Source organism: Molossus molossus, unplaced genomic scaffold, assembly GCF_014108415.1.
Source record: "Molossus molossus isolate mMolMol1 unplaced genomic scaffold, mMolMol1.p scaffold_m16_p_16, whole genome shotgun sequence".
Lineage (NCBI taxonomy): Eukaryota > Metazoa > Chordata > Mammalia > Chiroptera > Molossidae > Molossus > Molossus molossus.
Genome location: NW_023425351.1, coordinates 16,074,458 through 16,096,871, shown reverse-complemented (window position 1 = coordinate 16,096,871; position 22,414 = coordinate 16,074,458). Strand labels below are relative to the sequence as shown.

The 22,414-nt window shown below is 37.1% G+C and overlaps 1 protein-coding gene across 2 annotated transcripts in view; it reads right to left on the bottom strand.

Moving 5' to 3' along the window:
* The window catches only part of LOC118631793 (syndecan binding protein), a 43,591-nt gene that overhangs the window by 12,055 nt on the left and 9,122 nt on the right, over window positions 1-22,414 (bottom strand). For both annotated transcript variants that reach the window (XM_036264391.1, XM_036264390.1), the window contains exons 2-3: window positions 6,584-6,649; window positions 512-590 (exon numbers count right to left, since the gene is read on the bottom strand). In XM_036264391.1, coding sequence (XP_036120284.1) covers window positions 512-590; window positions 6,584-6,634 — 130 coding nt within the window. In that variant the 5' untranslated portion in view covers window positions 6,635-6,649. The remainder of the gene's footprint in view (window positions 1-511; window positions 591-6,583; window positions 6,650-22,414) is intronic.

The following is a 22,414-nucleotide window of genomic DNA, read 5'->3' as shown; positions in this document are numbered from 1 at the left end:
CCAGGAACAAACCTGAGACTCTTCTGTCCATGGACCGACACTCTAACTACTGAGCAAAACTGGCCAGGGCAGGGGGCTCTCTTCTAATCCCCCAAAATTCAGAAGGATATGGAGACTGAGTAGAGATTCCAGGATTTGGGAAAGTTCTCCAAAGGGAAGCAGTTGAAAATTTCACTACCCCCTCCATCCCCCAAGACAGAAAACAGCTTAGGATGTTTAAGAGCAGCAGTATGGGCACAGTTCACACAAATGAATCCACCTTAAATTCTGAACTTAAGAGGGTTAAAATGTAATTAATTTCATTAAACCATAAAACACATCTTCATATTTGTAGTTCACTTTCCTGATTAAAGGTTTAGGCATTGAAATAAACATTATTTTTCTTCTTACTACTAGAACTTTAACCAATTTTATGCTGAATAAAATTTTTTAAATCTTGGATTCCTTATTTCATAAAAAGAAGGCTTAAAGATTTCTGTTCAAGGAGAATGAACCCAAAGTATAAACCTACTTCCATCTTGAGAGATGGGAGCAGATGCTTCCGACAAAATTGCTGCGTTGGCAGGGTTTGCAGAAAAGGCACTTTGAGCCTGAAAAAGAAAAGACAATTCTAACAATAATGTTATATATATACTTAAGATTCTTATATAATTTGTTAGTTTAATTCAGTACAGTGGGACCTCGGTTCTCAAACTTAGTTTGTTCCAGAAGGTTGTTTGAGAAGTGATTTGTTCAAAAACAGAATCATTTTTTCCCTTTTCTCCACACTCTTACCAGCACTTGTTGTTAATTGATTGATGGTAGCCATGCTAGCAGGTGTGAGGTGATAGCTCATTATTGTTTTAATTTATCTCTCTCTGATTGGTGATGTTGAACATTTTCTTACATATCTCTTGGCCATCTGTATGTCCTCTTTGGAGAAGAGTATATTAGGTCCTTTGTTCAGTTTTTAATTGGATTGTTTGTCTTCCTCTTAAGTTGCATCAGTTCTTTATACATTTTGGAAATTAACGCCTTATCAGATGTTATCACTGGCAGATACGTTCTCCCATACAGTGGGATCCCTATTCATTTTGTTGGTTTCTTTTGCTGTGCAGAAACTTAATTTTGATATAGTCCCATTTGTTTATTTTGTCTTTGTTTCTCTTGTCCTAGGTGATATGTCATCGAAAATTCTGCTATGTGAGATGTCTGAGATTTTGCTGCTTATGGTTGCTTCTAGGATTTTTACAGTTTCATGACTTACATTTAAAAACGTTTATCAAAAATTTAAAAAATACTTCTTAGAAGCAGAAACTGCACTTTCATGGAAAATTGTTTTTTAATTTTTTTAATGAAAAGTTCTACTTTTTTTATTTTTTAAGAAGAGCTGAGTTCATCGAAACATCTTAAATTTGGCAGAAATTAGCTTTTCCGTGAGCCAGAAGTAGGTTTGGGGTAGATCGGTAGTAAAGAATAGTGGTTTTATTTATTTTTACTCTCTGGAAAAGGTGATAATACAATTTCAGAAAGTGAAATCACATTTCTAAGGTTAAGAATCCCTATTATTGCACCTAGAATAGTGCTATGCACAGAGTGGGTGCTCAAGTTGTTGTGGTTTAAAAAATGTAAACTGGTAAATTTTGTGCTTATCTTCACAGCTGGCTTAAGTATAAAGCTATTTTTTTAAACACTTGAAAAATTAAAGGATTTGTTTTATTAAAAAATGTTTTTTATACATTTTGAGTTTATTGTGAATGGTGTAAGTTGGTGGTCTAGTACACAATGGAATACTACACAGCTGTTAAAAAGAAGGATCTCTTACCTTTGAGACAGCATGGAGGGACCTGAAGAGTATTAAACTAAGTGAAATAAGCCAATCAGAGAAAAGACAAGTATCACATGATCTCATTTATATGTGGAATCTAATGAATAAAATAAACTGACAAACAAAACAGATCCAGAGACATGGAAGCAGGGAACACACTGATGAACCTCAGAGAAGGGGAAGGGGGAGTGGAAAGAGCTAAATCAAAAAACTTATATACATATATGCATAACCAATGGACACAGACAATAGTGTGGTGAAGGCAGTGGGTGGCAGGAGTGGGAAGGAGGGGGTCAATGGAGGAAAAGAGGGGGACGGACATCTGTAATACTTTCAATAATAAAGATACATTTTAAAAAATAATAATTTAAATTCAATCGATTCATTCCAGATTCCCAAATGATTCCCGTTTTAACCTTTCTTATATACAGTACATGTCTAATGTATTCGTTAATCTATAAACTTTTCTTAAATTTATTGAACTACCCCCTACTAGCCTTAAGCAATCACTTTCAGCAAGAGGTCCAGGGGTGTCCTTCAGGTCAGCATGAGGCATCTTTACTTTTTCACTTAAACTGGCTGTTTTTTCTTTATCCAAATCAACAAATTTTTCTGACTCTTCAATTGCCTGTGATCATTGTTTCTTTCACATCATTAGCACTCTTGAAGGCCTCTTTATGTTTTAAAATTGTGCTAATTTTCCATTTCACCAGCAACAAAAGCAAAAAAAAAAAAAAAAAAAAAGCCACAGAAATATTCACAGTATGATTTCCTGAGATGTTAACAAGGGAGGTTTAGTGGTAAACTGACTCACATTCTCCTCTGTGAGGGGCTTTTTGTCAAGCTGATGTATCAATATGAAAGGGTTGTCAGATTGAGAACTGAATTATTGAAAATGGGAAAAGTTCAAGAACCCAGGTTTGACTATACTTCCAAAAAGAAGCTAAAACACTGAAGTAGTACTCAAGAAAGTTTAACTTCAAACAGTTTAGCAATATATTTTTCAAAAATCTGCTAATCAGAAATATTTTTCACATTCTGAATATTTAACACTATCACATAAAACTTGACTAAGCACCAGTCCACATCTTTTTTTTTTAAATAATTTTTCTTTACTGATTTTAGAGAAAGAGAAAGGGAGAAAGATAAAGACATTGATGAGAGAGAAATCAATTGGCTGCCTCCTGCATGCCCCTCACTGGGGATCAGGCCCACAACCTGACCAGAAATTGAACCAGCGACCTCTTGGTGCATGGATTGATGCTCAACCAGAGCCACACCAGCCAGGCCAGTCCATATTATCTTATAACCAGTATTTCCTAGTGCTGCTGTAAATTAATAAAGTAATATTTTCAAAATGCATTACTACCCATTTTACATTTTCATTATTCTTTTAGTCTAAAAATATTTAATTTGCATAAGAAAAAAAGCTCAACCATATTCATATAAAAGCCCTATCAGAAAAACACCTACATATTTAAATACTTATTATGGTTCTAATATTTATTTTATCATTTTGGCATTTCCTACTGAAATAAACTTTACCTTCATTTTAGCAAGTATAAGCAGCAGCTAAGTTTTATTAAAGTATAAAAAATGCATACCTTGTCACTGGCATAAAAATGATAATAAAACTTGTAACTGTTAAACAAACTCGCCAAAATCACTTTGACAACATATATATTATCAGTGTTACTCATGCTCATGTAAGCCAAGACCTCCTCTCTGGGCTGCCTTCATAGCTCCTGTTCTATTATGTATTCTACTGATGGAAATCCTTTCTCCTTACAGAGATCTGACTTTCTCAAATAGACATGTCATTTGAGACAAGGTTGGTAATAAGTTGTATGACCCATCTCCAATACCAGTTTTTAAATAATCATAAAATATTTTGATTAATGAAGTTTATACCTATATTTCAACTTAGCCCTGAAATTAATGCCAAGGGTAATCCCAAAGATCCTTGGAGAAATGGAAGTTTAATTTAAATAAGTATGTCCTACAAAAGCATTGAATAGTACTCTGTCATGGATTGTAAATGTTGTCTGATACGCTTGTTATTGAGTCATTCTTCAATATTTATTTTTTATAACTTATCACATTCAAAACTGAATTAAAATGCAGCATGAAAATCTTTATAACTTTAAGTAACAATGCACAAAGTCAAAGTATGTTGAATTTTTAAAGTTCTTTCACCAGCTACCAGCTGAAAGCAGCAAGTGGCCAGTGGACTGCTTGGATAATCTCTACGAAAAAATACCATTCAGTGCTAAAAAGAATGAGCTATCAAGCCATGAAAAGACATGGAGGAGACTTAAATTCGTATTACTAAGTGAAAGAAATGAATCTGCAAAAGCTGAATACCATGTGATTCAAACCATATGATATTGTGGAAAAGACAAAACTATGGAGACAGTAAAATTATCAGGAGTTGTCAGGGATCAGTGGGGAGGGAGGAAGGAATAGACAGATACAGAGTATTTTTAGAACAGTGCAAGTATTCTATATTACAAAAAGTAGTTATATGTCATTATACATTTGTCAAAACCAATGGAGTGTACACCACCAAGAGCATACCCTGATGTAAACTATGGACTTCAGGTGGGAACAACGTGTCTGTGTTGGTAATCAACTGTAACAAGTGCACCACTCTGAGGAGGATGCTGATGGTGCGGGAGAAATGTGGACTGTGTATAGAGGGGGAGGTAAAATGGAAAACTCTTTGTAGTTTGCATTCATTTTGCTGTGAACCTAAAACTGCTCTAAAAGGTCAGATTTATTAATTTTAAAAAATTATTTCTTTTTAGATTATTATTTTCTATTCTTTCATTCATTGCTACTGTTCTTTTTTTTTTTTTTTTTTTAAAGATAGAGTGGGAGGGAGGGAGAGGAAGGGAGAGAGAGAGAGAAACATCGATGTGTAAGGGACACATCGAGTGGCTGCCACCAGCACTACCAACCAGGGCCGGGGACAAACTGCAACCGAAGTACGTGCCCTTAGCGGGAACCGAACCCGGGTCTCTCCGGACCGCAGGCCGACGCTCTAACCGCTGAGCCAAACCGGCCAGGGCCTCATTGCTATTGTTCTGATCTAAGGAACACTGAAGTAAGAATATACAGGGTGTAGCAAAAGTAGGTTTACAGTCGTTCATATGGAAAATACAGTAATAAATAAATAGTAATACAAAAATAAACTGTGTTTCGAGTACTCACAACTGTAAACTCACTTTGCCCCACCCGGTATATAGAAAGTTCTCTGCATTTAAGATGACTGAACAGGCCACTTAAAACTGTGAGACATCAAAACCCTGGCTGCTGAACAATAGATTTCAGAGATTTTACAAACCATATTTTAATATCCTTTATGATGAAAAATATGTGTCCATTGATCTCCCCTCATATTTAACTAAATTACTACAAAGTTAATAATTCCAGCTACCTATTTGTTACTATTATTGCCAGGGTTTTTCACCCTAAAAAGGCCAACAGTTTGCCTAAAAACACTTTTATTCTTGAAGTTGCTTAAGACTTCTCACAAGTTTGAAATAAACTATTTATATTCATTAAATAATTATTAAGAAGTAAATTTCACTTAGAGTAAACTGAGGTCAAGGCCTCAAATAAAATGATCTTTAGAGTAGGAAGCTTTGAAGTACCAAACTCAGAAATAATTTCATCACATTAAAAAGAGTTTAGAAATAAAGAACTACAAGGAGTTTGATTTACCAATCTCAAAATAAAAGAATAAACAACAGCTGAAAAAATTCTAAGTTTATAAGAGATCAAATTAAAAGTAAACTGGAATCAAGATGGATTCATTAAAAACTACATCTCCAGTTAAAAAAGTATAACAAAAATTTACAAAATAGCAAGACTTGATACCAACCCCAAACTTTCTTAAGTAGAAACATGTCTCCAGAGATAACACTTACATGAAGACCTCAAAAGGTTTTAATTGATGAGATGAGAAATGCTGTAATCCCCAATAGTATTTACAGCACAAACATGTGACCTGGCTGGGCTCACACATAAAAGGAAACAAATCACGACATTTCCTTGTGCTTTCACACCACTACTCTTCTATGAGCAGCATGTACACTTCACTATTTTGATAATTTTTAACTTCAAAGAGAAGGCAAAGAATTATTTTAAAGATTGGTCAAAGCTGAAGATCCAAAATACTGTCCTAATTTTAAACAAAACTAGGACATCAAAAAGTTGAAAGTGTATTTTACCAACTTATATATGCTGTATTTAAATTTTAGTCATAAAATCTAGCTATCATTGAGTAGTTTAGGTCTAGTTTTAAAGAAATAATATCTCATGTCTATTAATTCACAATAAAATGGAACAGCTAGCATTTCTGTAACTCTGTAGTCTACGATTAATAAATTGAAAAAGGTACATGATGTATAAAAGCAAACAAATATATCTATTCAAGTTTCTTGCTTCACTTTACCTGTAACTAAAATGCCTGATAGCCCTGGCCAGTTTGGCTCAGCCTGCGATCCGGAGAGACCCAGGTTCGGTTCCCGCTAAGGGCATGTACATCGGTTGCAGTTTGTCCCCGGCCCTGGTTGAGCCGTGCGAATGGCAGCCACTCGATGTGGCCCTTTCACATCGATGTTTTCTCTCTCTCTCCCTCTCTCTCCCTCCCACTCTATCTGAACAAAAAAAATGGAAAAATGTCCTCGGGTGAGGATTAAAAAGAAAATAAAAAATAAAGTGCATGAAATAGTACATGGGGGGGAAAGAACTTAAATGATTTAAACATACCTGAATCACTTTGTCTACCTTCAGATCCTCAAGAGATGGATACAAAGACATTTTTGCAGGATTTTTCTAAAGAAAAAAACAAACAAAAATTTATATAATTCAAATTTCACTGAAATTTAGTATCCGTATCCAGCAACATATACATAAACATATATGTTTAACACAATAAAGTATTTAAATTTCAAAACATATGGGAAAATATGAACATCTAGGCTATATAAAAATTGTTAACTGATTAATGGCGACCAAACTACCTCTTCCTCCCTTACCACTACTATCAAACTATATCCATTAGAGACTTGAAACTTGCCTTCAAATAAAAGTCCCTTCATTTCAAAAGCTTAGAAAATCAGAAAGAACGGTTATGTGATTTACCTAGCCTGCCTATCTATCAAAACTCTATCACTAGGGGAAAATACATATACACAGGGATGGGCAAAGGTAGGTTTACAGTTGTAAGTACACAAGGGTTTATTCTTATATTGTTATTTATTAATTATAGTATTTATAATACAGCTGTAAACCTATTTGGCCCACCCCAATATACATATATGGGTACAGCTGACCTTTTCAAGGGTCAACTTAAATTTCCATTTGCAGATGGGAAACTGAATATGTGGAGGGCCGACTTAAGTTATTCTGTTACACTGCAAGAGTGTCCATGCCCCTACACCCTTATTGTTCAAGGGTTAACTAACTGTATATAGAAAAAACAATAACTGTATACCAACTATTAATAATAGTTTTATCTTCAGGAAACATGAATGAAATAGTAAGAACCTGCAGGATAAGAGGGAAATTATTATATTTTAAACATTTCTGTATTGGTCAATATTTTTTAAGTCACCATGAATTGCTTTTTGTAGTAGTTTAGAATAATTTTCTAAAAGTATTACAAGAATATGTACTTTAAAGTTTTGTTTAGCTGTTTTTAGATGAATACCTGGTACTTTTTTAAACCCGATATTCCAATGTATCCGAAATTGTACAGGGTTTAACATAGGTTCTTGATCCAGTTATCAGTTTATTACCTCTCAAATTCAAATCCACCCATTATTGGCTGCTCTGTAAAAATGGAGATGGGTCTTTCACATATTGCTCTTTTGCCAGCTGGCAGGACATTAACCTTTGTCAGTAAAGAGAAGTGAAGGTACACTGGAGGAGAAAGATTTTTCTCCAGCCAGGTTCCTGCACTACCTACTTCTCTAGTGTCTTCCTCCTGCAGGGGGCAGCTTCCCCTGCTCCTCAGCCCATAGTGACCCGAGCACTCAATGTTGATTAGCTTCCCAGCATAGTGCTACCAACATAGCATCTTCACCATGAGTAGCTTTCCCTAGTATTCCCTCATGTGCCTTGCAACACCTCCCTGTGAATGGCCTCCTCCAGTACCCCAAAGGGATAATTTCCAATCAGTTTAGTAACTCAGCAATTTACCATCCACTGAGTGATGGATGCACCCTCTCCAAGGCCTGGATCTCAGAAAAAGGAAGACAGCAGCCTCTTTCTAGGTTAGCATATTCTATTTCAGTCCTGGGTTTTGTAGATATCATATCTGCTCTTCCTATATTCCTTAAAGTTCTCTTTACTCTTACCAGCTAATCCTTGTTTCTTCAATGTTATAGTTAATAATTCTAATTCTATACATTAAACTTTCACTGTTCAAATTACTTTATGGTTTCTGTCTCTTGGTTAGATGCTGAATAGCATTTTTAAATTGATATACTTCACACACCATTGACTAACTCTAATTCAGAATTGTGCAACCTACCATCACTTTCAACAGCCCTAAAAGAAACTCCATGCCTACCCATCCTCCCACCCCACCCACCTCCTCTCTACAGCTCCAGGCAACTACAAATCCACTTTCTGCCTCTCAATTTGACTATTCTGTACGTTTAATTTAAAATCACGTAACATGTTATGGCCTTTTGTGTCCGGTTTCTTCACTTGGTATAATGCTTTTGGGTTCATCTATGTTGTAACAGGTGGTAGTACTTCATTCCTTGTTATGGTTGAATAATATTCTATTGCATGACTGTCTCATTTTCGTTTTCACTCATCAGTCAATGACATTTTCAGTTGTTTTACCTTTTTTTACTATTATGAATAATGTTTCTAATAATAGGAATAAACATGTACAGCCAAATATTTTATAAACATATGTTCATTCTCTTGGTATTAATCTAAGAGTATAATTGCTGGGTAATATGGTAACTCTTGTTTAACTTTGTTAGGAACTACCAAACTGGTTTGCAAAGTTTATTACATTTTTACAATTTACATTCCCATAGGCAACATGAGGGAGGATTCTAATTTCTCCATATCTTTGCAAATACTTGCTATTATCTGTCTTTATTACAACCATCCTAGTTGATGTGAAGTAGCATGTTACCATAGTTTTGATTTGTACTACCCCAATGACTGGTAATATTGAGCATTTTTTCAGGTGCTTATTAAAAAGTTGTATATCTTCTTTGAAGAAGTATCTACTGAAATTCTTTGCCCATGTTATTTCCTTTTCTCACATATTGCCCTGGGCTAGAACCTCCATAAAAATGCTGAATAGAAGTGTACTGATAGAGATTTTAAGGGGAAAATAGGGCCTAGGTTAGTGAATTAAATGCAAATTCTTGAGAAAGCACAAATATAGCTTAATTCCATTAATCTAGAGAAACAAAATGCAGTACCGTTTGTCTTTTTTATTATTAATTTTTGTTACAGATGTTTCTCCTTTTTCACCCAGTCGATACCCTCCTCCCCACTCCCATTCCCCACCACCTTCACAATATTATTGCCTATACCATTGGTTATGCATATATGCATATAAGTTCTTTGATTTATCTCTTCCTGCCCTCCCCAAACCATCTTCCTCTGAGGTTTTTGTCTGATCCCTACTTCCATGTCTCTGGGTATATTTTGCTCATCAGCTTATTTTGTTCACTATATTCCACAAATAAGTGAGATCATATGATATTTGTGTGTCTCTGACTGGCTTATTTTGCTTAGCATAATACTTTCCAGGTCCCTCCATGTTGTCTCAAAGGGTAAGAGATCTTTCTTCCTTACAGATGCGTAGTACTCCATTGTGCAAATATACCACAGCTTTTTTATCCACTCATCTACTGATGGGCACTTGAGCTGTTTCCAGATCTTAGCTATTGTGAAAAGTGCTATGAACACAGGGGTACACATATTCTGAATGGTGTTTCAGGATTCTTAGGACATATTCCTAGAAGTGGGATCACTGGTTCAAATGGCAGTTCAATTTTTAATTTTTTGAGGAAACTCCATACTGTTTTCCATAGTGGCTGCACAAGTCTGCATTCCCACCAGCAGTGTACTAGAGCCCCCTTTTCCCCACATCCTCACCAGCACTTGTTTGATGATTTGTTGATGGCAGCCATTCTGAAAGGTGTGAGGTGATATAGTCGTTTTAATTTGCATCTATCTGATGATTAGTGACATTGAGCATTTTTTCATATGTCTCTTGGCCATTGGTATGTCCTGTTTGGAGAAGTGTCTATTTAGGTCCTCTGTTAATTGAATTCTTTGTCTTCCTTTTGTAGAGTTGTATGAGTAATCTATATATTTTGGAAATTGACCCCTTATCTGATGTATCATTGGCAATTATGTTTCCCCCTACAGTAGGTTCTCTTTTCATTTTGATGCTTCTTTCTCGGTACAGAAGCTTTTTAGTTTGATGTAGTCCCATTTATTAATTTTTTTTCCTTTGTTTCTCGTCTTAGGCGATGTGTCAGTGAAAATTCAGCCATGTGAGATGTCTCCGATTTTGCTGCCTACATTTTCTTGTAGGACTTTTATGGTTTCACGAGTCACATTTAAGTCATCCATCTGGAGTTTATTCTTTTTTTGTGGTACGTGCCCCAAGCGGGAACCAAACCTGGGACTCTCTGGTCCGCAGGCTGATGCTCAACTGCTGAGCCAAACTGGCCAGAGCTGGAGTTTATTCTTGTGTATGGTGTAAGCTTCATTGTGTATGGTGGTCTAGTTTCATTTTTTTGCATGTAGCTATCCAATTTACTGAAGACTCTGTTTTTATACCACTGTATACTCTTGCCTCCTCTGTCAAATTGAGTATAATGGCTTGGGGGTCAAATAATGGATCAGTTTCCTAACAGTTTTGCCCTTAAATACGTTTTATTTAAACTTTCAACAGTTTTATCAACATTATGAACAAAATCATTTTAAATTCACTGAAACAAATGTTGGCTAGTACTATTTTTATTTTTAGTTCTACCACTGGCTTACCTAAAAATCATATTTTACTCACTAAAAATTAGCTGAGTGGTTCATTTCAAAACTCAATGAGTAGTTGTCTACATTTTCCCCCATACAAGTTCCCCCCCCCCCCAAATATTACCTGAAGTTACCTGATCAACTCTGAGGAAACTCACATACCCACATACTCAAACAAAAAAGAGAAATGGATATTTCAGATTTTAGTTGTTGTTATGTATTGCTGGATCTGGTTTGCTAACATTTTGCTAAGGATTTTGCATCTATGTTCATCAGGGATATTGGGCTATAATTTCCTGTGTAGTGTCTTTATCTGGTTTTGTAATTAAGATAATGCTCGCCTTATAAAATGAACTTGGGAGTCTTCCCCTTGAATTTTTTGGAATAGACTGAGGAGGACAGTGTTAATTCTTTGAATATTTGGTAAAATTCAACTGTAAACCATTCCAGTCCAGGACTTTAAATTTGACAGGAGTCTGTTGATTACTGATTCAATTTCATTAGTTGTAATCGGTCTATTCGTATTTTCTGCTTCTTCCTGATTCAGTTTTGGATCAGTGTATGTTTCTAGGAATGTACTCATTTAGTCCGGATTGTCCAATTTGTCGGCATATATTGTTCGTAATATTTTAACAATACTTTGGTTGTTGTAAATCTTCGCCCCCGAATATAGTTTCCATTGATTTTTAGAGAGAGTGGAAGGGATGGGAAGAAAGGGGGTGGGGGGGAGGGAAGGAGAGAGAGAGAGAGAGAGAGAGAGAGAGAGAGAGAGAGAGAGACACACACATCAAAGTGAGAGAGACACATCAATTGACTGCTTCCCACATGTGCCCTGACCAGAGACAGGTATTGAACTTGTAACTCAGCATGTGCCCTTGACTCAGAATCAAACCCATGACCCTTTGATGTGTTGGCCGACACTGAGCCACAGCTGCCATTCCTCTGTATTTCTCTGGTGTCTCTTGCTAATATTTCTTTCATTTATGATTTTATTTGGGTCCCCTTTTTTATTTCTTGGTGAGTCTGGTTAAAGGTATGTCAATCTTGTATATCTTTTCAAAGAACCAGCTCTTAGTTTCACTGATCCTTTGTATTGTTTATTTAGACCCTACTTCATTTATTTCTGCTCTAATCTTTATTATTTCCTTTTTTCTACTCACTTTGGGCTTTGTTTGTTAATTCTTCTAGTTCCTTGAAGTATACAGTTAGATTGTTTATTTGAATTTTTTCTTGTTTCTTGAGATAGCTCTGTAATGCTAGCCATTTCTCTCTTAGAACTGCTTTTGCTGTGTCCCATAGATTTTGGGTTATATTCTCATTTTCATTTGTTTCAGGGTATCTTTACATTTCTTCCTTGATCTCATTGTTAATCCATTCATTATTTAGTCACATGTTATTTAGCCTCCATGTCTTTGTGTGTTTTTGAGCATCTTTCTTGTGATTGATTTCTAATTTCATATCATTATGGGTCAGAGAAGATACTTGATATGATCTGAATCTTCTTAAATGTACTGAGATTTGTTTTGTGTCCTTATATGTGGTCTATCCTAGAAAATGTTCCATGTGTACTTAAAAAGAATGTGTATTCTGCTACTTTGAAAGAAAATGCTCTAAAGATATCAATTAAATCCATTTGATCAAGTGTGCCATTTAAGATTATCATCCCTTTGTTCATTTTCTGTCTGGCAGGTCTATTCATTGATGTCAGTTGGGGTGTTAAAATCCCATACTGTAACTGTATTACTGTCAATCTCTCACTTTATGTCCATTCAGATTTACTTTACATATTTAGGTGTTTCTATGTTGGGTGCATAAATGTTTACAGGGTTATATCCTCTTGTAGGAGTGCTCCTTTCACCATCATATACTGTCATTCTTTGTCTCTTACTATAGCTTGTGTGTTAAAGTCTATTTTGTCAGATATAAAAATTGCTACCCCAGTTATTTTCCATTTCCATTTGCATAAAGTATCTTTTTCCATACCTTTCTTTTAGTCTGTGTGTATCTTGCATTCCAAGGTGGGTCTCTTGTGGACAGCATATAAACTGGTCTTATTTTCTTTACCATTCAGGTACCTTGTCTTTTGATTGCAGCATTTAAGCCACTTACACTTAAAGAGATTACTAATAGGTATGTATTTTTTGTCATTTTATTATTTTAACTATGTCTCTGCTTTTCTTTTTCTTCTTAAAGAAGACCTTTTAACATTTTTTCAATACTGATTTGATGGTGACAAACTCCACCTTTTTCTTGTCTGGGAAGCTCTTTATTTCTCCTGCAATTTTAAATTATAGCCTTGCTGGCTAAAGTAGCCTTGGTTGTAGGTCCTTGCTTTGCATGACTTTATTTCATTCCAAACAGTTCCGGCTTGCTACCTTGTCTTCCAAATCACTGATTCAGTTCTCTGCTTCATCCAACTTATTGTTTATTCCTTCTAGTATATTCATTTCAGATATTGTATCCTTCACTTGTGACTGTATCTTTTTATGGTTTCTATGTCCCTTTTCATGCTGTTGTAATTCTAAGTTCCTTGAGTATCACTATAACCATTTTTTTCAACTCTGTATCTGATAAATTGCTTGCCTCCATTTTATTTAGCTCTTTTTCTAGAGATTTTATCTCTTCTTTCTTTTGGGGCTTGTTTCTTTGTCTTCCCAGGGTGGCTGCCTCTCTATGTTTGTTTATATTATGCATTAGGTAGATCTGCTATGATTCCTCATCTTGGTAGGGTGACTTTACATAGCAGGTGTCCTGTGGGACCCAGTGGTGCAGTCTCCTTAATCACCTGAACTGGGTACTCCAGGAATGTCCTTAGTGTGGGTTACGCAGGCCCTCCTGTTGTAGTAGAGTCTTTTTTTTTTTTTTTTTCTTTATTGATTTTAGAGAGAGAGGAAGGGATAGGGGGAGAGAGAGAGATAGAAACATTGATGAGGGAGAACATCGATTGGCCACCTCCTTTATGCCCCCCACTGAAAATCTGGCCCACAACTTGGGGCATGTGCCCTGACTGGGAATCAAACCAACTTCTTGGTGCATGGGTCAATGCTCAACCACTGAGCCACACCGGCCTGTCTGTACTAGAGTCTTGATTGCTATTTGCCCATTTGTGCATAGGGTCAACCCTTAAGCTGCTGACTGTTAAGATCAACCCCGGCCACAGTGTATGAGCTGCTGTGCAGGTGCTGACCACACAAAGCAGAATTCACCTCAGCAAGGTCTGGTACCTGTCGAGATCTCCCTTTGGTTGTTCCACTTGTGAAGCTAACTTGATCCTACTCTGATGTTTTCTGATGCAGGCCAATGGGTGTGTTGGTTATGGGGCTTCTCGGGTGGGATTCTGGTGACACCAATGTCAGACACTGTCTTTGACTGGCCCTGGACAATCTGTCTGGAGCTACAAAGCAATTCACACTTTTGTGGGTACCTCTGCTGTGCACCAAGGACCAAGCTGTGCACCAAGACTGGCTTTTACCAGCACCGGGATGAGGGCAGGTCAGCTAAAGTCCCAAGGCACCTCATGATCCACCTTCACCTGCCTCTCTGCCTACTAGTCTCAGTCACTGAAAGAGTCTCTGGCAGTACTCAAGTTGCATAAGGTTGGTTCTCAGTGAGTAACCAGGCAGAAATGAGTGGTGTCCCCCAGAGTGATACAAGTTCAACCTTGGTGCCAGTGCTGGGTCTGAGGCCACTGAGGAAATATAATGATACCCACTGAGTGCTTGCACACCTTTATCGTGGGGCGAAGGTCTCAGAGAGTCGTCAGGGTAAGACCAGCAGAGTTTATTGTGTCCAAACAGACAAACATTTGGCCATGTGAAGGGAGCGCTCTATACTGGCAGGGCATACAAGGGAAAAATGGCTCCCATTCTAGAGCTACACAACTCAGTCTGTCCCAGATTCTGCCAGGAGCCTAATCTCAGCAGGATGGGGCTGGCAGAAGTTGGGAGAATGGGGCTAATGGATTTCCAGTGAGGGGGAGATACCTGTCAGGCCTGGGAAAAGGTGCGGCGAGAAGCCTTTGCTCCACAGCCACACAACTCAGTTTATTCCGGACTCCTCTGAGACTTCGGCCAGGTAGAGCCAATAGAAGTGGGGAGGGTGGGGCCACCAGGAGGCTGGAAAGTGTGACTAGCGGATCTCTCGTGAGGTGGAGTTGCCAGTCACGTTCATGGGAAAGTGGGAGGAATGGCCCCCAATCCAAAGTCACACAACTCAGTCACTGACAACCCCTGAATCTGCTCCTACCTCTACAACTGGGCCCAGGCAGCTGATTCCTCAGCAGAAAAAAAGTTCCACATGGTAGGACAACTGGGAGACCAGAGTGTGGGGCTACTGCAGTCCCTCAGATTGATGCCACATGGAGGGGAGTGCTCCACCCAAAAAAGAAGGCAACTGAGGTGTGGGAGAATGATTCAGCACAGGTATCCTGGCTGCTGTTGCTTCAGCTCTCTCCACAGAGCCACAAACCACAGTCTCTCCTGACACCACTCTATTCTACTTCACCCTCCCTCTGCTAAGAGTGGCTGTGAATGAGATTTTGTGCACTGGTCCTTTAAGAGGGCACCTGTGTCTCTCGAAGACTCCCATCTCTCCCTGGCAGATAGAATCCCTGCTGATTTTCACAGCCAGATGTTATACAGGCACCTCTTCCGCATTCTAGTCTTCTGGTCTGGATAGCCTAGCTTGGGGTTGAGACCCCACTCTTCTCAGGGGGAACCTCTGCAGCTGAGATATCTTTCTGGAACCTCAGCCATCTCCCACTGACTAGGGCCAGCAGTTATCACATCTCCACACTTCCAACCAGTCTCAATGTGGCTTCTTCTATAAATCTTTGGTTATAAGACTTCTCTTTAGCTAGTCTTCAGTGGTTATTCAAGTTGACTGTGCTGGGAGTAGGTGAGTGTAGCTTCCACCTACCTTGCCACCATCTTGATTACGCAGAATTCTTTTTTAATAACAAATATCACCCTAACTTATACTCCCTTAAAAATTTAGTTTCAAGTTTACTCTAAATATGTTGACTTTGACTAACTCTCACCATTCTTTTAAAATACAAAGAATTCCTCAATGATTTTACTTCAATCCATTTTCTTAGCTTCATTTCACCCAATTTCTTTCCCAGCATTACAGTGTTTTAGCCAGAAAGTACTCGTTCTTTCCCACCCAGTTGAAGTGCTTCTGTGCTCTTATCTTTGAAAAAGCTGTCTCCTATTCCTGGAATATGTCCTTTCAGGACTTCTCTATCAAAATCCTAATCAATAGCCACTTCTGTGAGGGCACCTTTGAGGACCTCAGTCTGACATTGTTTTTCTCAATTCAGCAATTTCATTCTATCTTACATTACAGCTAGTTTATGTTTTTCTGTTACTTGAGGTCAAAGCCCACATTTAATATCTTATATATCTAGCACAATGCTTTATCACAAAAGGAATCAAATGTTTATTAAGTATTTTGATTAATATTTTCAAAATAAGAGTAGCCCTGGCCAAGTGGCTCAGCTGGTTGGAGCATCGTTCTATACACCAAAAGGTTGCTGGTTCAGCCCCGAGTCAGGGCGCATATGGGGAGGCAACCAACCAATGTCTCTCTCCCATCGTTGTTTGACTCTCTCCCTTCCTCTCTCTCTCAAAAAAAAAAAAAGAAAAAGAAAAAGAAAAAAAAATCAATAAAACATTTATTGAAAAATTCAAATTTTCTTATCTTGCAAATCCATAATTCTGAACATAGTACTGTTAAAAGATTTCCAGAAACATAATAAATTCTTATAATTTTTCCTGAAGGTTCCATTAGCTCACATGTATATTTAAATCTTTGACCTAATGCTAAGTGTCAAAAATATTTAGCTCCTTTGAAGAACCTCAACCCTGAATTTCAGGATAACCAATAATGAGATTTAAGAGGATTCTGGAAATAATTATATTAAGTCAGTGTGAGAATTCTTATTTTACCCTCACTTAAATCTATCCAAAACTATTATTGTATCAACTAAACTCCAGACTTTTGTTCCCTTCATCTGAATAATCAATAGCACAATATGGCTCCCATTGTTCCTGAGATCAGTAGGCAAAACATCTTCCTATCATCCACTCTACCACAACTGAATACAAAACAGCTTTGTTTCACTGATATAATTCCTTAAAAAAATACTGGTGCTCTCCATTTACTCTATATCAGGTTTGGTTCATTCTAGCTCTTAGCAACTTCCTTGACTTTCTTTATGCCTTAGTCTCTACTAAGGAGTTTGTTAGCGCTTGCAGTAGTTTCAGGGCTTCTTCAGAACATCTAAGGATAAAAAAATACCTGACCATTCTGCCTCAGTATCAACTTTCCCAATTGACCCTCCACCTGCTCAGTGCAATGTCAGGGAAACTTCCTTAGAGTCTTTAGATATGTGCAGACGAAAGGCCTCCATAACTCTAACACTGTATGTAATATTTTGAAACATCTATTTAATTGGCTTTTTAGCTGTAACACTCTGATTAATGAAGTAGAAAACATAATAGTATAGTTTTCCAGATAATATCACCTGAAATGGCAATACTCATCATTTTCTGAATTGCTGACTTCAATCCTTCTCTTAAATCACCAACAATTGTCCTCCCTTTTTATTTTTTAGTTTTTCTATTTTTACTATTTATTGATTTTAGCGAGAGAAGGGAGAGGAAGAGAGAGAGATAAACATCGATGTGAGAGAGAAACATCAATCAGCTGCCTCCTGCACACTCCCTACTGGGAATCAAACCCACAATCCAGTGGCACATAGGATGACCTTCATCCAACTGAGCCACACAGGCCAGGGCTGGTCTCCCTTTTTTAAAATGATGTTATTAACTTAAAATATTTGTTTGTTTAATCTAAGTTGTTTAAAAGAAATCTTGGGATGATGAAAATTCAGGATTGCAGAATCACTAATCTTAAAAAAAAAATGCACCCCCCTCTGTGAAAGAGATCTATTAGCTTATCTTAAAAGTTATGGCCTGAGGGGCAGTTTTCTAATTAAACACTCATTTAGAGGTTGACTACAATTGTCTCTAGAAACAGGCCAACAAACATCATCTTTGTATTCTGCCTCTGCCCCATCCCAGGTCACCAGATTCTCCAGGAAAGGAGCTAGTTAGTGTACGCATCAGGCAGGTCGGCTTTTGTGACAACCACCCATAGGAGATATCTCTTGATAACCTGGCTGTGGTAGCCAGTATGTGTTTACAGGTGTAGCAGGACAGTAGCAAACAAAGATAAACAGTTAATTGCCTATCATCCCAGGGTTCAGTGTAGAGGAAGCACACAGAAAAGCCGGTCTCCCACTCTTCCCCTGAAAAAAGTATATTTACATACTTTCAAAGCTGCTGCCTGATGGTCTTGATTGTATGTGCTGAGATTATCCCCTTCAGGACACTGACAGATTTTGGCTCACCCTCAACTACTGGGACCCAGGAGGAATATTCTGCTGGGACAATTAAAAAGGTATGAGAGCCCTGGCCGGTTTGGCTTGGTGGTTAAAGCGTTTGCCAGTGAACCAAAGAGTAACGGGTTCAATTCCAGTCAAGAGCACGTACCTCAGTTGCGGTTCAGTCCCTGGCCCTGGTGGGGGTCATGCGGAGGGTAACCAATAGATGTGTCTCTCTCACATGGGTGTTTCTCCGCCCCTCCCCCCATTCTGTCTTAAAAGAAATAGAAATAATTTTCTTGGGTGAGAATTTTTTTTAAAAAGGTATGTAAAAACCAAGGGAGGGCAGGGGTGAATGGTAAGGGTTACTTCCTACATGAAACCAGTCATTCAAGACTAGGAGAGATGGCTGTTTTATTGAATCACTGAAATCAATACAGAGTTTAATGGAAAATGCAGAAATAGAGCAATTATGTTCCAAGATAAAAACCTTAATGAAACCAAGATAAGTGATTTACCTGATAAAGAGTTCAAAATAACTGTCATAAAGTTGCTCACCATGCTCAAGAGAGCAAAGTAAGAATTTCAAAAGATACAGAAAATAGCCCTGGCCGGTTTTGCTCAGTGGTTAGAGCGTCGGCCTGTGGTGCAGAGAGACCTGGGTTCAGTTCCTGCTAAGAGCACATACCTCGGTTGCAGTTTGTTTCCAGCCCTGGTTGGGTCGTGCATGTGGGAGGCAGCCACTATATGTGTCCCTTTCATGTCAATGTTTCTCTCTCTCTCTTCCTGTCACTCTATCTGAACAAAAAATGGAAAAATGTCCTTGGGTGAGGAGAAGGAAAAAAAGATACAGAAAATATAAAAAAATAACAAATACAAGTCACGGTGCCAAAGAACATAATTTTACAGAAAAATACAATAGAGGGGTTCAACAACAAACTAGATGGTGCAAAAGAAAGGATCAGTGAACTTGAAGACAGGGGAATGGAACTGTTCCAATCAGCACAGCAAAAAGATAAAAGAAGGTAGCTCAAGGAACTCATGAGCCAACATCAAGCAGACCAGCATTTATATTATAAGGGGCCCAGAGGAGAAGGAAAGGGAGAAAACTTATTTTAAAAATAATGGCTGAAAAGCTCCCTGACCTGGGGAAGGAAACAGAAACTCAGATCCAGAGCTCAGGAAGTTCCAAATATAATAAATCCAAAGAGACCCAGACAAAGACATATTATAATTAAAATGTTAAAGATGTGGAGTCAAAAGTTAAAGATGTGGAGAGGATCTCAAAAGCAGCTAGAGAAAAAATAACTTCTAACATACAAGGAAAGCCCCATGAGACTACAAGATTTTTTTCAGCAGAAACTTTGCAAGCCAGAGGGAATGGCAGAATATATTCTAAGTGCTAAAAGAAAAAAGGAAAAAAACTGCCACCAAAAATACTCTACAACCTTACAGTGAAGCTGTCCTTCAGAAAAGAATAGAATTTACTAGACACTCAAAAATTAATGGAGCTCATTAGTACTAGACCAGCCTTACAAGAAATGCTAAAGGGACCTATGCACCAAGAGGTCATCGGTTTGATTCCCAGTCAGGGCATATACCCAGGTTGTAGGTCACACAGTGTGTGTGTGTGTGTGGGGGGGGGGGGTATGGAGAAGGCAGCCAATCCATGTTCTCTCGCATCGATGTTTCATGTCTCTCTCCCTCTCCCTTCCTCTCTAAAAATCAATAAAGAAAAAAAGGGGGGGGGGGTACTAATTATGAACAAGAAATCATAAGAAAGTGTAAATATCACTGTTAAAGTAAGTGTCTAGTAAAATTCTGAACAATCTAATGCTGCAAAGGTGGTAAGATTAATCACTTATAAAGCTAGTATGATGGATACAAGACAAACGTAAAAATTACTATAACTACAACAATTTGTTAAGGAACGCACAAGACAAAAGGTATAAATTGTGACACTGTGACATCAAAAACATAAAATGTGGGAGGGAGATTAAAATGTAGAGATAAAAATGACCACTCTCGCCTCTTTTATTCTAAATAGTATTGGAAGTTCTAGCCAGAGCAATTAGGCAAGAAAATAAATAAAAGGCATTCAAATCATAAATAAGTAAAATTGTCTTCATTTCATTTGTGGGTGACATTATTATTTATAGAAAATCCTAAAGAGTCTACCAAAAGTTGTCAGAACTAATAAATGAATTAATTAGTGTTGCAGGATTAAAAAAAATTGAACAGTAGTCCCTCTCACTCTTATCCACAGTTTCACTTTCCAAGGTTTCAATTACTCACAGGCAACTGTGGTCCACAAATGATAAATAGAAAAAAAAAAAAATTCATAAATTTTAAATTGTGTGCTATTCAAAATCTCACACTGTCCCACTCCATTCTGCCTGGGACCTGAATCAACCCCTTGTCGAGTGTACCCACACTATATACACTACCCATCTTTAGTCGTTTAGTAGCCATCTCGGTTATCAAATCAACTGTCATAGTACTGCATGGCTTGTTTTCAAATAAACCTTATTTTACTTAATGGTCACAAAGTACAAGAGTAGTGATACTAGCAACCTGGACATGTCAAAGAGAAGTCATAAGATATATCCTTTAAGTGAAAATTCTCAACTTAATTAGGCATTTATCATCTCACATCATTATAAGAAGAGTGAGTATAGCACAATAAGATATTTAGAGAGAAAAGAGATAAACCTAATACATGACTTTAATTACAGTATGTTGTGATAACTGTTCTACTCTGTTATTACTTATTGTTAATCTCTTACTATGCCAAAATTTTACATTAATCATAGGTATATACCTATAAGAAAAACCATAGGATATACAGGTTTCAGGATAATCCAGTTTTATGCACTGTGTGTCTTGGAAAATACCCCATGAATAAGGGCAGGACTACTATACATAAATCAGTTGCATTTCTTTCTATACACTAATAAAGCATCAGAAAGTGCAATTAAGAAAACAATCACATTTATAATTGCTAAGAAAGAATAAAATACCTAGGAATAAATATAACCAAGGAGATAAAAGACCTGTACATTGACACTATATGACACTGATGAAAGAAAGTGAAGACACAAATAAATGAAAAGGTATCCAATATTCATGGATTGGAGGAATTATTAAAATGTCCATACTACCCAAAGCAATCTACACATTTAATGCAATCTCTATCAAAATTCCAATGGCATGGAAGCAACCTAAATTTCTATCAATATATAAATGAATAAAGTATGGATAAAACAATATTATTTAGCCATAAAAAGGAAATCCTGTCATTTATGACAACATGGACGAACCTCGAGGGCATTATGTTAAGTGAAATAAGTCACAGGAAGATAAATACCATATGATCTCACTTATGTGTGAAAAATAAACAACAACAACAACAAAAAAATGAACTTATAAATACAGAGAACATACTGGTGGTTGCCAGAGATGGGTAAAGGGGGTCAAAAAATATAAAATTCCAGCTATAGGGTAAATAAATACTGGGGATGTAATATACAGCATGGTGACTATAGTTAATACTGTATATCTGAAAGTTGCTGAGAGAGTAAATATTAAGAGTTCTCATCACAAGAAAAAAACTGTAATTATGTGCAGTGATGAATGTTAACAAGACTTACTGTGGTAATGCAAATATCGAATCACTATGCTGTACATCTGAAACTAATATAACATGTCAATTATATCTGAACTTTAAAAATAAAGAAAAAAATTTTAAAGCCCAAGTCCTAGCTCCAGCTTTGCCACAAACTTAATTTGCTTTCCAGGGTCTCAGCTTAACATATGATATAGTAAATCAACAAATCTTTTCTGTAAGGCAAAAGAGTTAGGACACACTTTTTTTTTTTTTAAATCTTCTACTATAAGTGAATTGGTCTAACTCTTCAACAGCAATGGGCTTGAACATTCTATTCCCATAAATCGTTTTCACAGGAATCCAGCACATCAAACTATTCCCTATTAAAACACAAGAGTAGCCTAATTAGCTTCAATAAGTGTAAAAGAAAAAAATGGTATAAAATTGTTTTAATTTTCACAGGACATAACTGAAATGCACATCAGGGTAGTAACCTAAAGAACTACCATAAAACCATCTTAAAGTCCTAAACCAGTGCTTCTTCAACTTTAAAGTCCATAAGGATAATGCAAGTATCTTG